The sequence below is a fragment of the Micromesistius poutassou genome (genome assembly GCF_964030765.1).
Source record: "Micromesistius poutassou genome assembly, chromosome: 9".
Taxonomy (NCBI): Eukaryota; Metazoa; Chordata; class Actinopteri; order Gadiformes; family Gadidae; genus Micromesistius; species Micromesistius poutassou.
The window spans coordinates 15,361,229-15,376,228 of record NC_140279.1 but is presented as its reverse complement, the minus strand read 5'-3'; the positions used below and the strand labels follow the sequence as shown (position 1 = coordinate 15,376,228).

At 47.3% G+C, this 15,000-nt stretch overlaps 1 protein-coding gene across 1 annotated transcript in view; it reads left to right on the top strand.

Annotated features, from left to right (window-relative positions):
* Window positions 1–9,019, top strand: part of rhpn1 (rhophilin, Rho GTPase binding protein 1) — a gene marked incomplete at its 5' end in the record, with an annotated part of 17,447 nt that extends 8,428 nt beyond the window's left edge. Inside the window, 10 exons of the mRNA XM_084472929.1 lie at window positions 1–59; window positions 1,566–1,732; window positions 2,630–2,817; window positions 3,173–3,329; window positions 4,411–4,563; window positions 5,609–5,803; window positions 6,447–6,523; window positions 7,267–7,413; window positions 7,920–8,075; window positions 8,378–9,019. The exon at window positions 1–59 is cut by the window's left edge and continues 66 nt beyond it. Coding sequence (XP_084329055.1) covers window positions 1–59; window positions 1,566–1,732; window positions 2,630–2,817; window positions 3,173–3,329; window positions 4,411–4,563; window positions 5,609–5,803; window positions 6,447–6,523; window positions 7,267–7,413; window positions 7,920–8,075; window positions 8,378–8,575 — 1,497 coding nt within the window. The 3' untranslated portion in view covers window positions 8,576–9,019. The remainder of the gene's footprint in view (window positions 60–1,565; window positions 1,733–2,629; window positions 2,818–3,172; window positions 3,330–4,410; window positions 4,564–5,608; window positions 5,804–6,446; window positions 6,524–7,266; window positions 7,414–7,919; window positions 8,076–8,377) is intronic.
* Window positions 9,020–15,000: the final 5,981 nt, after the last annotated feature.

The following is a 15,000-nucleotide window of genomic DNA, read 5'->3' as shown; positions in this document are numbered from 1 at the left end:
TTCTACCTGGACCAGCGCTTCTTCCCCCCCAACAGGAACCTGGGGCTCCATTTCCACTGGTACACACGTTCAGACCGAAAAAACACATGTATACACAGACATAGCCATACACACGCAGAGCAACACAGAAACTACGCAGTAGGACAGTTCAGACTTGCGCCTAGATTCCACCGGGGACGTAAGCGCCGCGGAACGGCTGCGCCGCGGAACGGCTGCGTCCTGTGCCCTGCGTCAATCCCCACCGGGCGCGTAACGGCAGCGCGCGCTGCCTCGCGAGCCAGCCGTATTCACGCCAGATCACGAGATCACGCGATAATCCTGAACGTTTTAACTGTGTGGATAAAGGAAATCCTTTCTCACATTGTCTTTATAAAAAGGATGATTGATTTCGTAAATGATTTTATGTTGCTCCTGGTGCCACCGGTCATAACATAATGTTGATGTGAAGTTGTGATAGGCTACATGAGCTGAGTATTGTGTTTTATTTTGAAAATTGACCGGATGCTCTATGGCTTTTATTATTTCACTTCCTGCCCGGCTCGATCTGTTCTGTGGAAATTGACGCGGTTCAGCAACGGCTCGCGTCAAAAATAGAAGTGCTGCGTAAAGATAGCGCTGCGGCGCGGTGCGCCGCTCCTGGGACGCTGCTGAGACGCTCCGCGGCGCGCCCGGTGGGGATGGTTTCATTGATCAGAGTGGCAGCGATCAGCAGAGGTGACCGCGGCGCAGCGGTGACCGCGGCGCAGCGGTGACCGCGGCGCTTACGTCCCCGGTGGAATCTAGGCGTTGGACTCTTGTTAGATTGAGTCTAACATAACATAACATATATCCAGTGATGCAAAGTGTATATGCAATATCGGCCCACTCATAATTACAGTCTCAAAGGACTTCACAAGGCCACATCAGACCACACCCTCTGAGCCTCAAAACAGGACATGGAAATAACTCACCAAAACCCAGGGGGGAACACACACACACACACACACACACACACACACACACACGCACACACACACATGCATGCACACACACACGCACGCACACACACACATGCATGCACACACACACGCACGCACGCGCACACGCACGCACACGCACACATGCACACACAGACAGCGCCAAGGGTATTGGTGTTGGCCTAATACGGACTCATGAATAGCGTCTCAAGGGGGATTACTGGTGTCCCAACAAAGAAAACAACAACAATCTTCAACAAGGAGAAAAGAAAGTCCCCAAAAAAACAGAGGAAAAGGGCAGGAACTGTAATATGTAACCCCCCCCACACACACACACACACACACACACACACACACACACACATTCTCATTACTCACACACACACACACACACACACACACACACACACACACTCATTACTCACACACACATTGTCATTACTCACACACACACACACATTCTCATTACTCACACACACTCATTGTCATTACTCACACACACACACACACACACACACACACACACACACACACACACACACTCATTGTCATTACTCACACACACACACACATTCTCATTACCCCCCCCCCCCCCCCCTTCCCCCACAGGTACGACTCCCTGACGGGCGTGCCCTCGTGTCAGCGGGCGCTGGCGTTTGAGAAGGGCAGCGTGCTCTTCAACCTGGGCTCCCTGCACACGCAGATGGGGGCGCGCCAGGACCGCTCCTGCACCGCCGGCATCGACCGCGCCATCGACGCCTTCCAGAGGGCCGCAGGTAACCACGGCGACACACACACACACACACACACACACAAAGGCACACACACAGGCAAGCGTGTGCATAGACACACGCTTGGATGAAAGCGTCGGCTGAATGACTGTATGTGATGTAGGTACACAGAGGTGCACCTTAGGTACACACACACACACACACACACACATGCTTACGCTCACACACACACGTGCACACACACACACACACACATGACAGCTGGTTGGTTTCCTTATCTGTACGTATGAACCATTTAGTCATGCCCCGAGACCCTTCCATCCAAAGATGAACTTGGATCTGAGAGAGACAGAGAGAGAGACAGAAACAGACAGAAACACACGCAATCAATGAGAGAGCGAGAGCGACAGAGAAACAGAGAGAGAGAGAGAGACAGAGAGGCTTTGTGGCTCAGGAGGTAGAGCGGGTTTGCCGGTAACCGGGAGGTTTCTAGTTCGAGCCCCGGCTCCTCCTAGCCGAGTGTCGAGGTGTCCCCCCGAGCGAGACGCCCCCCTCACCCTGACCGCTCCCGACGAGCCGGCCGTCGCCCTGCGCGGTCGCCTCCGCCGTCGGTGTGCGAACGTGTGCATGGATGGACGAATGTGAGGCAATAGTGTACAGCGCTATGAGCGGCCACTGGTTAGAAGAGCGCTGTATATAAATGCAGTCCATTTACCGTTGACCATAACTTACAGGAGGATGTCTGGTGTGCGTGTGTGCGTGTGCGTGTGCGTGTGCGTGTGTGCGTGTGCGCGTGTGCGTGTGTGCGTGTGTGCGTGTGTGTGTGTGCGTGCGTGCGTGTGCGTGCGTGCGTGCGTGCGTGTGTGCGTGTGCGTGCGTGCGTGTGCGTGTGTGTGTGCGTGTGCGTGTCTGGTGCTGACGTTTCGTCCCGCGTTCATCCAGGTGCGTTCAACTACCTGAAGGACAACTTCTCCAACGCGCCCAGCCTGGACATGAGCGGCCCGTCGCTCTGCATGCTGGTGCGGCTGATGGTGGCGCAGGGCCAGGAGTGTGTGTTTGAGCGGGTCACGCTCGCCACGTGGGACGCCTCCTTCACCGCGCTGCTGCGCCTCGCCCAGGAGGCGTCTCAGGTCAGAACCGCCCCCCCCCCCCGCACGCTTCATAACGTCCGGGGGGTACTCGTAAGTTAGCGTACTCAGCATTTAGGGTACTTAGAAGCTGGAGTACTAAACGTTTAAGGGTACTTGAGTAGTTAAGGGTACTCCTGAGTAGTTAAGGGTGCTCAGAAGTCAGAGTAGTTTAAAAAAAAGGACCATCTGATGCGCAGCGAGCCTGCCGAAGCAAGTAGGCTAAAGGCTAGACTAAGCTGAGCTTAATGCTACGCTAAGCTAGGCTCAATGCTAAGCTAGGCTCCACGCTAAGCTAGGCTCAACGCTAAGCCAAAGCGGTGTCTCCAAGCTCAGCTCTCGGCGTGTGCTGCCGCAGGTGTCTGAGGTGTACGCCCTGGCGCTGCAGACCATGTCCCAGCCGCCGGTGAAGGACTACGTCCCCTTCTCCTGGCTGTCCACCGTGCAGGTGAAGGCGGAGCACTTCAGCGCGCTGGCCCACTACTACGCCGCCGCCGCGCTCTGCGACCACTCACGTGAGTCCCCGCCCCCCTTTTTCACCCTCCAACCCCAACGTCACGATGTAGGAAAGAGGCGGGCTCCGGCCCGAGGGGAAGTCCCCTCGCAGGATAAGAAGTCAAATGCGGAATACATTTAATATTTTTATGAAACGGATCATTAAGAATAAACTGATGGAACTTATTCCGCTGGTTAATTGTAACGACAGGTGAAACCCACGAATCGGACCGTCTGATTCATTAAACGACTGATGGAAAGGTTGTTAAATTCATGGAACTAATTATTTCCATAATACATATCTTTTATTGTATTTATTTGGTCTTTTTTTGTTATTTGAATGGCATGAAATGATATGATAACGCATATGACAGATGGATTAAATAAAGAATACAAATTCAACATTTATCAGGATTACTATTGATTAATTTATCTATAAAAAATATATTTGCTATACAGAAGAGAAACAAGTGACAGAAACATGTATGAAACGATTCTCTAGAATAGATCAATGCTTGACAGGGTTAGTGAGGCAGTCCCCAAGACACGAGCCGAGAGCAACAACAACAAACCAGAAGTCACGACGCCGTAGGCTGTGACAAACACACAAGCAATTACCAACGGCCAAAACAACTACAACATGAACCGACACGTTACACAGACGTGAGAAACTACAAACACAAACGGATTACGCAACGAGCACGGCCAGCAGCTACCAGACAATCGATCGAACAATCCACACAGGTTTTTCCCCTGCTAAACGTAGCCCACACTTGACAGCCTTAGTTTTCGGTGTCTTTGTTTTGTTGTGTTTTCGTTTATTTGCGGTGAACGTGTTCGTGTCCACGTGGCGCTTGGTGAAAAGCAGCCACTAGAGGGAGCCCTTGTCCATCTCTTTGCTCCCCTTGTGATCTACTCACGCTGCCTGGACACAATCTGTTGGCTGAAATGAACCGTGACCTCTTGGGTTTTCAAGTAAAACATAATTTCTCCATTGTGAAAGCATCAAGCTCTTGACAAATATTAAAGAGCTGCTACTGTCGAGGTCGTATTGGGCTCATTTAATGGTGCTCCTTTATCTGTGTGTGTGTGTGTGTGTAGCGTCGTGTGAGGAGGAGGAGGAGGAGGAGGAGGAGGAGGAGGAGGGGCGAGATCAAGAGTCGGAGAGGGTCTTCCAGGGGTTCTACGTGTGTCCTCCCTCTGGTCCTCTGCTCGGCACGGTGCTGCGGGACCCGGAGCAGAGGCGCAAGCTAGGTGACCCCTCCGTCTGTCCGTCTGTCTCGCTCTCTATCTGTCTGTCCGTCCGTGGGTCTCACTCTCTCTCTATCTGTCTGTCCGTCCGTCTCAACCTCTTTCTCTATCTGTCTGTCTGTGTATCTCCCTCTCTCTCTCTCTCTCTTTCTTTCTTTCTGTCTGTCTGTCTCACCCTCTCTCTCTATCTGTCTGTCTGTCTCTCTGTCTATCACTCCTTCTGTTTGTCCTTCTGGCTGTCTAATCCCTCTGTCTGTGTATGTGTTTGTGTGTGAGTGAGTGTGTACACGTGTCACCCTGTGTGTGTGTGTGTGTGTGTGTGCCAATGTGTCATCCTGTCTGTGTATGTGTTTGTGTGTGAGTGAGTGTGTATATGTGTCAATGTGTCACCCTGTGTGTGTGTGTGTGTGTGTGTGTGTGTGTGTGTGTGTGTGTGCCAATGTGTCATCCTGTCTGTGTATGTGTTTATGTGTGAGTGAGTATGTATATGTGTCACCCTGTGTGTGTGTGTGTGTGTGTGTGTGTGTGTGTTTATGTGCATGCATGCGTGTGTGTGTGTGTGTGTGTGTGTGTGTGTGTGTTTGCGTGCGTGTGTGTGTGTGTGTGTCTGTGTATGTGTAACTGTCTGTTCATACGTCTACATGTGTCTATGTGTCTATGTGTGTGTGTGTGTGTGTGTGTGTCTCTGTGTATGTGTAACTGTCTGTTCATACGTCTACATGTGTCTCTGTGTGTTTGTGCGTACGTGCGTGTGTGTGTGTGTGTGTGTGTCTCTGTGTATGTGTACCTGTCATCCGTCCATACGTCCACATGTGTCTATGTGTGTTTGTGCGTGTGTGTGTGTGTGTGTGTGTGTGTGTGTGTGTGTGTGTGCCTCTGTGTATGCGTACCTGCCATACGTCTACATGTGTCTGTGTGTTTGTGCGTGTGCGTGTGTGTGTGTGTGTGTGTGTGTGCGTGTGTGTGCGTGTGTGTGCGCGCCTCTGCGTACGCGTACCTGCCATACGTCCTACATGTGTCTCTGTGTGTCCGGCGGGGGGGCCCCCAGGGAAGGCCCACCTGCGGCGGGCGGTGATGCGTCACGAGGAGGCCATGCGCGTGCACGGCCTGTGCCGCGTCCTGAGGAAGATCGACATCCTGCAGGACGTCCTGTCGCTGGCGCACCGCCGCGCCCTGGACAAGTACTCTGAGCTCGACTGCGAGGACGACTTCGACGAGACCTCCGAGGCTCCGGAGATCCGGCGTGAGTGTTGCGTGCCCCCCCGGTCCCACGGGTTCCACGTCGCCGCAGCGCGACCATGCAGACGCTTTCGACGCAGTCGCGAACCGGTTTTTTCCGCTTCTGCGTCGGGTTTCCATTAGCGGACCAATTGCAGCCCTTGCTGCCGCGACGCCAGGTGACCATTTTTGGGAGGTGCGCGTCAGCCCCTCGCGGTGGACGCACGGAGGGTCCGCAAGGACATGATGGGGTCCATAAACGTTGCATTGACGTGGAACCATAACTAAGCCTTTTGCGAGTCACTTGGAAGTATGAAGCTAGAATCCCATAGAAGTTGTAAGCTGTAAACAAGGAATTGTTGGGCTTGTAACACGCTGGGATGAAGCAGTGTGAGTTTGAAACCAGATATGAGCGAACGATAGGGAGTGTTAGCTATGAAAATAGGGCTCGCTTAGGTAAGGGTGGGTTAGTTAGTCAACAGGACGTGGTAGCTAGGATAAGGAGGTTTGAGCCAGGATAAAGGAATGCCAGGTAGGATAAGGGAGTGTTAGCTAGGATAAGGATGCCCTTGTCAGCAAGTGATTTCTTTATGAGTCATGATTCATAGGCCAGGTTTGGATTTGTTGAGGCTTTGATGTTAATTGATTTGTGGGGATCTGATTGGCAGCTCAAACCCAGCAGAAGCCTGACATCACCCCGCCCGACTTCACGGCCGTCCGCGTCAAGGACCTCTTCCAGCGGCTGGTGAGAGAGAGTTTACCGAGGGCTAGGACCCTACCTCCATCCCACACACACCGACACACAGTCAACAAGTCAACAAAGGAGAATTGCGTATTTAATACAGTTTAAATATGCAACCTAGTTATACCCCAACCGATAAGATCCAGATTTCAGCCATTATCGAGATCTTGTTAAATGTTAAACTTTTGTCTTGATCCCACCTTTTTATTATTGAAACCATGCTTGAAGTGAACTTACAATTATGACTTATAACTAAGGCTGTCAAGCGATTAGAAAAATGAATCAAATTAGTTACAGGCTCTGTGATTAATTAATCTAAATTAATCGCATGCTTACATTTTGCCGAGAAAGTATTTCAAAATAATTTAATTCAAATAAATGATGGCAGATGAGTGATTCAATGAATATGAGACATAATAGACTTTAAACTTCAATGTCTCTTTAATTTAAATTAATTAATTTAATGTCTTTCATTAACATACGGTGCATTTTAATCAAATTAATAACATTTCCATCTCACTCAAGACGCAATACATTTCAGGCAAAAAATCTACAATACTTTGTTTTGACTTTTAACACTTTCTCTTGAATACTGTGTGCGTTAATTTGACAGCCCTACTTATAACCAATGACTTACTTTAAAATAGGATCATTTAAAAAAAACGATATCAACAAACCATGACTATGTCATTAAAGACAACGCTCACAGTGCTAATGCTCAGTGCGGGCTCTCCCCCGCGGGTTAGGGGCCCCTGTCGGTGTTCAGCGCGAGGGCCCGTTGGGGCCCCGTGCGCCAGGTCTGTCTCCAGAGAGGAGACGGAGGGCTCGGCCTCACGCTCAGAGGGGACTCCCCCGTCCTCGTGGCCGGGGTCCTGCCTGGGGGCTGTGCAGCGGTGAGACATGAGCCGCACCCACACACCAACGCACGCACACACACACACACACACACACACACACTCTCTAACCCTAACACACACACACACACACACACTCTAACCCTAACACACACACACAGAATACGCATGCAGACACACAAACACACACAAACTGACGCTACCTAACACACACACACACACACACACACACACACACACACAATTACACTACTTAGCCCACCAACACACAGAATACACATCCACACAGGTACACAAACTGACACACACACACACACACATACACACACACACACACACACACACACACACATGCCGTGTATAGCATGCATGTATCTGTGTATATGTTAATCTTTCTATGAACATATGTCTATAGATTTATCTTTTTATGTGCTATCTACAATGTGGGTGTAGCTCTTTTATGTGTGTGTGTGTGTGTGTGTGTATCTATAATGTGTGTGTGTGTGTGTGTGTGTGTGTGTGTGTCTCTATGGATGTGTGTGTAGGAGGCTGGTCTGCGAGAGGGGGACTACCTGGTGGGGGTGGAGGGTGAGGACTGTAAGTGGTCTAAGCACGCCGACGTGGTCCAGCTGCTGAAGACCTGCAGCCACCGAGCGGTCCGCATCAGCGTGGTCACCCTGCACCCGGCCCAACACACACAGGTCTGTGTGTGTGTGTGTGTGTGTGTGTGTGTGTGTGTGTGTGTGTGTGGTTATGTACGTGTATATGTATGTGTGTGCGTGTGTGTGTGTGTGTGTGTGGATATGTATGTGTATGGTTGTGTGTGTGTATGTATGTGTGTGTGTGTGTGTGTGTGTGTGTGTGTGTGTGTGTGTTGCAGTCACATGTGCTATCTCACCATAAGTATGTACGATATTCATTTACATTAATAATCAGTGTATGTGTGTGTGTCTGTGTGCGTGTGTATGCGTGTGTGCGTGCGTGTGTGTGTGTGTGTGAGCAGGAGGAGAGGAGAAGCCAGGGTGATAAAGAGAACACTCGCCAGCGGCTGCTGATTGGTGGAAACAAGGGTCAGAGTTCGGCGTCGCTGCTCAACTGGAACAGGAAGAAGAAGAGGGAAGGGGGCGGAGCCAGCAGGAGACTAGGAAGCACTTTCAGCCTATCACTGGGGAGCATCCGGGACACAGAGTCCATGTACTGACGTGTTTTAAGGCAAATTCGTCGTCCGGCCATACCACATATGACAAAAAAACACTCTCTTATCAAAGCTCCTTTTTTTTGTGCCAGCGCATTGCCAGCGTTTGCGTACTGGTCTTACACAAAGCAGGAGACTTTCACATGGAGACGCATTTCAGTCTGTAACTTCCAACAGAAAAGGGAAATGACGCCCGAAGAATAATAGGCCGTGTTCCTTGAGTGTGCTGGGCACGGCTGGCCGCGTGCCTTTGAGCCCTGACCAGCAGGAGGCACCCTCCCCCGGGGCCCGCTGTCTCTGTCCGTCCTCTGCTTCTGCATGTGATCCATTACATTCCAACACATAGATATTCCCACTGTTTTAGTCGCGCGGCAGACGCTTTCAATCCAAAGCGACTCGCGGCGTGCCGCCTCGATCTCCCGTCTCTCTTGTGCCACTTACATTGTACAGAGAGAGCCCGGAGGTAGACCCTAACGATTTTCCGCTGCGATCGGGCTGCGATCGGGGGGATTGGTTTTGATGGGCGGAACGGAAAGCTTGACGGGGCCAATGTTCTGTTTGCGAACAGTAATCCGATTGCAAACGGAAGTAAGGGAGCTAGACGGGTTAAATCAAGGCATTGGGTCAGTCTGGCGTGAATTGAGATGCATATCATTAAGGAGCAGGTAGGGGTCCAGGATGTCCACAGGTCGACTGGGGACGTTGGTGATTGGTGACACCTCTGGGCTGGGAGTCAAAACACCTCATGGCGCGTTTCCACCGACGGCTGCGCTTCGGCCCAGCACGCCTCGGCCCAGTAGTGAAGATGCGGTTTGTCCCAGCTCAGTTGCGGCGCGCGTTTCCACCGCCGCCAGTACCCTTATGGTAGGGCGGGGTTTAAGCCGGACGGCGATAGTGCTAATAAATCCAAGGAAAAAGAAGAACACAATGAACAAAGAGCAACAATGTAGGGCGTCCAAGAAGGACGGCAAACTTTTGCGTGACATTTTCTTCAATAAACAAACCTTTCGCCGTTGTCCAGGAAGACCTCGCGGGTACTGTGTTTGTTTGTTATTATCCCCCTGTCGCACGGAAGGGACGATTCTGTCGACCAATTAACGGACGGCGTGTGTAGCTCGAACTTGTTGGCACCCTTGCAGACATATCAGTATCCCCAACGGAGGAGTACGACGAGACGAGTACGGCTCAATACGGCTCAGTCCGGACCCCGCCATCTTTTTGCGGTGGAAACGTGATCCGTGCCGCACCTTTGCATACCGAACCGACCTGTAGCCGCCAGTGGAAACGCGCCATTAGCTACTATGCTGTCCTGTACCCTATAATATCCCTGATTAACTTAACCCGGTCCTCAAGCCACTAGCCCAGATTAAATCATGATTAATCAATACACATCTCTTCTCTGACACTCCCAATTTGTGAATATGTCTTAAACCCTCTGTGTTGCCTGGAAACCACCCAATCACAGAAGGCCGTTGGCCTCGGCGTGCATTAGGCTTGGTTGAAAATGAGAGGAGACATGGAGAGGAATAGATTCAGATTCAGAATCGGAATGGCCTTTTTTCCAGGTTTCAATATTTGTATTATGTGGAGTGTAAGGCACTTTGTTAGTTGTTTGATGAGAATTACATTCCTGCCCTACCCTGGATGTGTCGTTCAGTATTTTTAGATGCACTGTAAGTCTGTGTAAAAAAAAAAGAGAAAAGCACAAGTACATTCTATTGAATAATATAATTTGCGTTTGTTTACTTACCGCAATATTGAACAAAGAATAATGAAACAAACTTTGTTTGTGATACTTTTTTTGGTACTGTGATCTTACAAGAATATGTAGCCTTTGGGAGGTGCTATTAATGTGATGCTAGAATGCTAGAATATTCTTATTAACTTTGCTTTTCTGTTATTTTCTTGAACGTTTCTGAGAATGTAAAAGTCTAGTCACTGTATGTTTTTGATTTGTTTTATGTAGAATGGTCAAACTAAAATAGTTTTGGGATCACAAGATTGTTTGAAATTCCAAATTTAACATATTAATAACAATGATCAATTTTTTTTTTGAACTTTTTACATTATTAGACCTGTGTGTCGGAGCCCCCGGTGGTAACGCAGAGTATTACAGCATCAGCACACTTCTGACAAGACCATTTTTTTTAATGGTTAAGTTTAACATCTTTAGTCTAATTGATTGGAGGTTTTCGAGTTTTAAGACTTTTTAGAAAAGTTGTCAAAATTATTGTGAGCACATTTTGTTGCAATCTTATAAGTTGTGTTTGTTTTATTATGGGGGTTTGCATCGTTGCTGTGTGTTAATTTGTTTGCACCGTAGTTTGTTTTGATGAATGTGTCTGCATTGTGTTTTTATGTCATTGTCTGTCGTGTCTATATTCTTTTTATATTTGTGTCTGAAAAATATTCTGACAAAACTTAATTGTACTTTGTTGGGAGTTTGCACAAAATGTTTTTCCACGTGTTAATAAAGTCGTTATTTTAAACTTCAGTGGCCGCCTTGTAATGTTGTGTCGCGATGTGGCCACCAGGGGTCAATATAATACTCTATAATAAAAATCTGCACTAAAATGTCAAAGAACAATCTCTCCACATATGGATCGCTCCATCCCAGATTCCTCTCCAGTAAATATCCGTGGACCGGTAGGTCAACGGGTCTTATCTGCCGGCACCAACCCATAAAAACCATGATAAAAGAGATATATAAATAAAGCGGTAGATGAGTGGGCAGCCTGCTGCAAGTCTCCAGAGTGACTTAAAGCCCTAATGTGCCCCCCTCCCTCCATCCACGCATAAATCCACGCTGATGTTTAGTCCTCACTTGACAGCCTTGCGTGCGTATGAACGCACACACGGAGCGCGGAGTGGGCTGTAAATTTAATGAGATGTGTGCTCCCTCGCGACCCTCGTGTAGAAGAGTGCTCGTGTGTCCGGTGTTTACCTCCCACAGCCAATCATTTTTCAATCACTAATCAATACACAAAACACAGCTGGGAGCTGGAGACTGTGTGTGTGTGTGTGTGTGTGTGTGTGTGTGTGTGTGTGTGTGTGTGTTAGAGAGAGTGCGAAAAAGGGAGAGAGAAATATGTTGTGTTAGAGCGAGCTGTGTATGCACAATGGCATCAAAAATATACAATTAAACATAACAATTGTCCACTTTCACAAACATCTACTTGTACAATCTGTTACACACCTAAAGTTTGTGTTATAAATCTTAAATAACATATTCAATATGTGAAAACACAAATATCCTTCAGAATATTTACCGTCGTCAGATTTCAAAATAAAAGCCGACATGCAGCACTGAGTGAGATGTGTTTATCTGCTCTGCTGCTGTCAGAGGCCATTCCTCACTGCTAGATGTATTTCATACAAACATACACTAACGCTTACACTGGGGTTTAATCACAGTGTGGCCTCAGAGCTGTTAGCTGTCTGTTGTCTGTTGTCTGCTGTCTGATGCAAACGGATATCTGAGGCTGGAAAGGGTTTTTTTCAGCTAAAGATTTATTTTGCCTTTCTATCTCACTCTGTGTTTGTGCGTGTGTGTGTGTGTGTGTGTGTGTGTGTGTGTGTGTGTGTGTGTGTGTCTCTCTCACACTCTCTTTCTCTGTATGTGTGTGTGTGTGTGTGTGTGTGTGTGTGTGTGTGTCTCTCTCTCTCTCTCTCTCTCTCTCTCTCTCTCTCTTTTTCTCTCACTGTATGTGTGCATGTGTGTGTATATGTGTGTGTGTGTGTGTGTTTCTCTCTCTCTCTCTCACACACTCACTTTCTCTTTCTCTGTATGTGTGTGTATGTGTGTGTGTATGTCTCTCTCTCTCTCTCTCTCTCTCTCTCTCTCTCTCTCTGTCTTTCTCTCTCACTGTATGTGTGAATTTGTGTGTGTGTGTGTGTGTGTGTGTGTGTGTGTGTGTGTGTGTGTGTGTGCGTGTGTCTCTCTCTCTCTCTTTCTCTCTCTCTCTCATCACCAAGGTAACCCAGGGATGCTAAAAACCTGACCAAACGCATTAACAGAGCTTTCCTCAGAGTCAATCGGAGTGAAGAACGTGTCGTTCTAGTGTCGTGGTTTTGGAGACGCTCTGGAGTCGGGAGGAGGCTCTGGCAGAGGGAGAGGATCTGTGTGTGTCTCTCTCACTCTTCTTTCGTAAACCAGTAGGTGAACGAAGACCTTTAAACGTTCTCGTCTTTGGAATCCTTTTCTGTTTGACGGTGCATTCTCTTGTCCCACACTGACCTACTCCCATAACATTACAATGTTCGACATATCTCTGTCTCTCTGTCTGTCTCTCTGTCCGTCTCTCGGTCTGTCTTTCTCTCTCTGTCATGGATGTATGGATGTATATTTCATGCCAGGCTCTGAGGGCTTTTACTATTAATTATAGAGCAAGACTAAGCTCGCTATTTGGTGGACAGAAGTTATTCTTTACTTAAGGAGGGAGAGAGAGGGGACTGTTGTATAATTCAGAGGTCACTGAAATGAATAAATAAGCAAAACAAAGAAACAGAAGAAGACGAAAAGGAGAGAAAAAGCATAAACATTCATACACATGCAGAGATGTATACACATGCATGGCTACACACACACACACGCACGCACCCACCCACACACACACACACACACACACACAGTCCACTTTGAATGCTTTCAACGCAATAAATATGGAACAGCTAGTACTACTCTATTCGATTTTTTTGATTTTTTCCTGTTTTTCTTCCGTTGAGCCTTTTAATATATCATGAAAATGTCTCAGAAAGTGACGACAAAGAGAAACACGGGAGTCCGTTCGCCACGTCACACACCGGATGATTCGGAAGCCCGGCTTTATGTATTTATGAATTAATAAATTTACAACAAAATAGAAAATAAGAAAACCATAAAAATGCATTATTAAAATGGAAAATATACGCGCACAAATGCATTAAAAATACAAATATATACAATTTGAACAATTAAAAAACAGAACAGTTATACCATTTTTTTATGAAATAATAACATAATTTCAGAAAATAAGTAATCTCAAATAGATTGAGAAAGAAGGACAGCAAGAGCGGGAAAATTGAATGCAAGAGAATAAGAGTGAGAGCATTAGAGCAGAGACACAGAGACAGTGGTAAGCATATATATATCAATGTGTTTGGAGAATGGTAGACTGCCCTGTATGCTACACTGCGTTGAGAATAGTGGGTGTAAAGTGGCTTCACTTCTTGATTTCAGGCCCGGGGGTCTGTGATCCTGGGACCACTCACTGACCGTCCCCCTGGAAGAACAAAAACACACCCCAGGGCCTGGACACACACACATACACACAGACACACAAACACACACACACGTGCGCACACGCACGCACGCACACACACACACACACACACACACACACACACACACACACACACACACAGACACACACACAGGAATGTCATGGTTTTAGTGAGGTTATGAATAGTGCATGAGTGTGTCTGTCTGGGAATCACCACACCGCCCTGCAGCCAACGCTGATAGCGCTGCACTGTGTGTGTGTGTGTGTGTGTGTGTGTGTGTGTGTGTGTGTGTGTGTGTGTGTGTGTGTGTGTGTGTGTGTGTGTTACTTATTCATTGCTCATGTTGTCGGGACCGCCTGTGGTGAAAGTTACGAGACGGACACACAGATTTTAGTACATTTATGTCACACACACACACACACACACACACACACACACACACACACACACACACACACACACACACCATTCCTGCCTCCCCCCACATACACACACATTGAGGAACTAAGTAATAAAGTAAGAATATTAAGGAAAAGCACATCGCATTGTCATGTGAAAATCTGCATCCATTTCAAGTTTATTAATATACTGACAAAATATATTAAATTATCTAATAACTGCGACTTTATCTGTAAGTGCATACAATTAAATATGAATTGATCATGTTGATCATTATTATTATTAGATAATTATTAACAATAATAATTATGAACAATAATAATAACAATACTGTTTTTAAGCATGATTGTAATTATGATTATTATTATTACTACTGTGAACACTACTACTAATTATTATTATTAGTAAAAACATGATTTACGATTAACATTCATGAAACAATTCAAATTACTTTGACAAATGGGAAATTCCCATTTCGAGCGTCCTCAACCATACTTGCATAGCCTAATCCACAGCATAAAGCTCATTCCCATAAAATTAATCTAAAATAAAATATAATCAAATTAGACTTCAAAACAATGTAAGCCTGACGATGTACTCAATCAATATATAAAAGTATCCCGGATTTATTATCTAGAAAAATAATACTATTTTTTTTAAGATCGATACAACCAAACCGACGACAGCAAAAACTCCAAACCGAACCGAATGAGGTGGACGCAGCCCAGCCGTCTGCGACTGAAGGCTGTGGTTCGGTTTCCGTCCAAAAG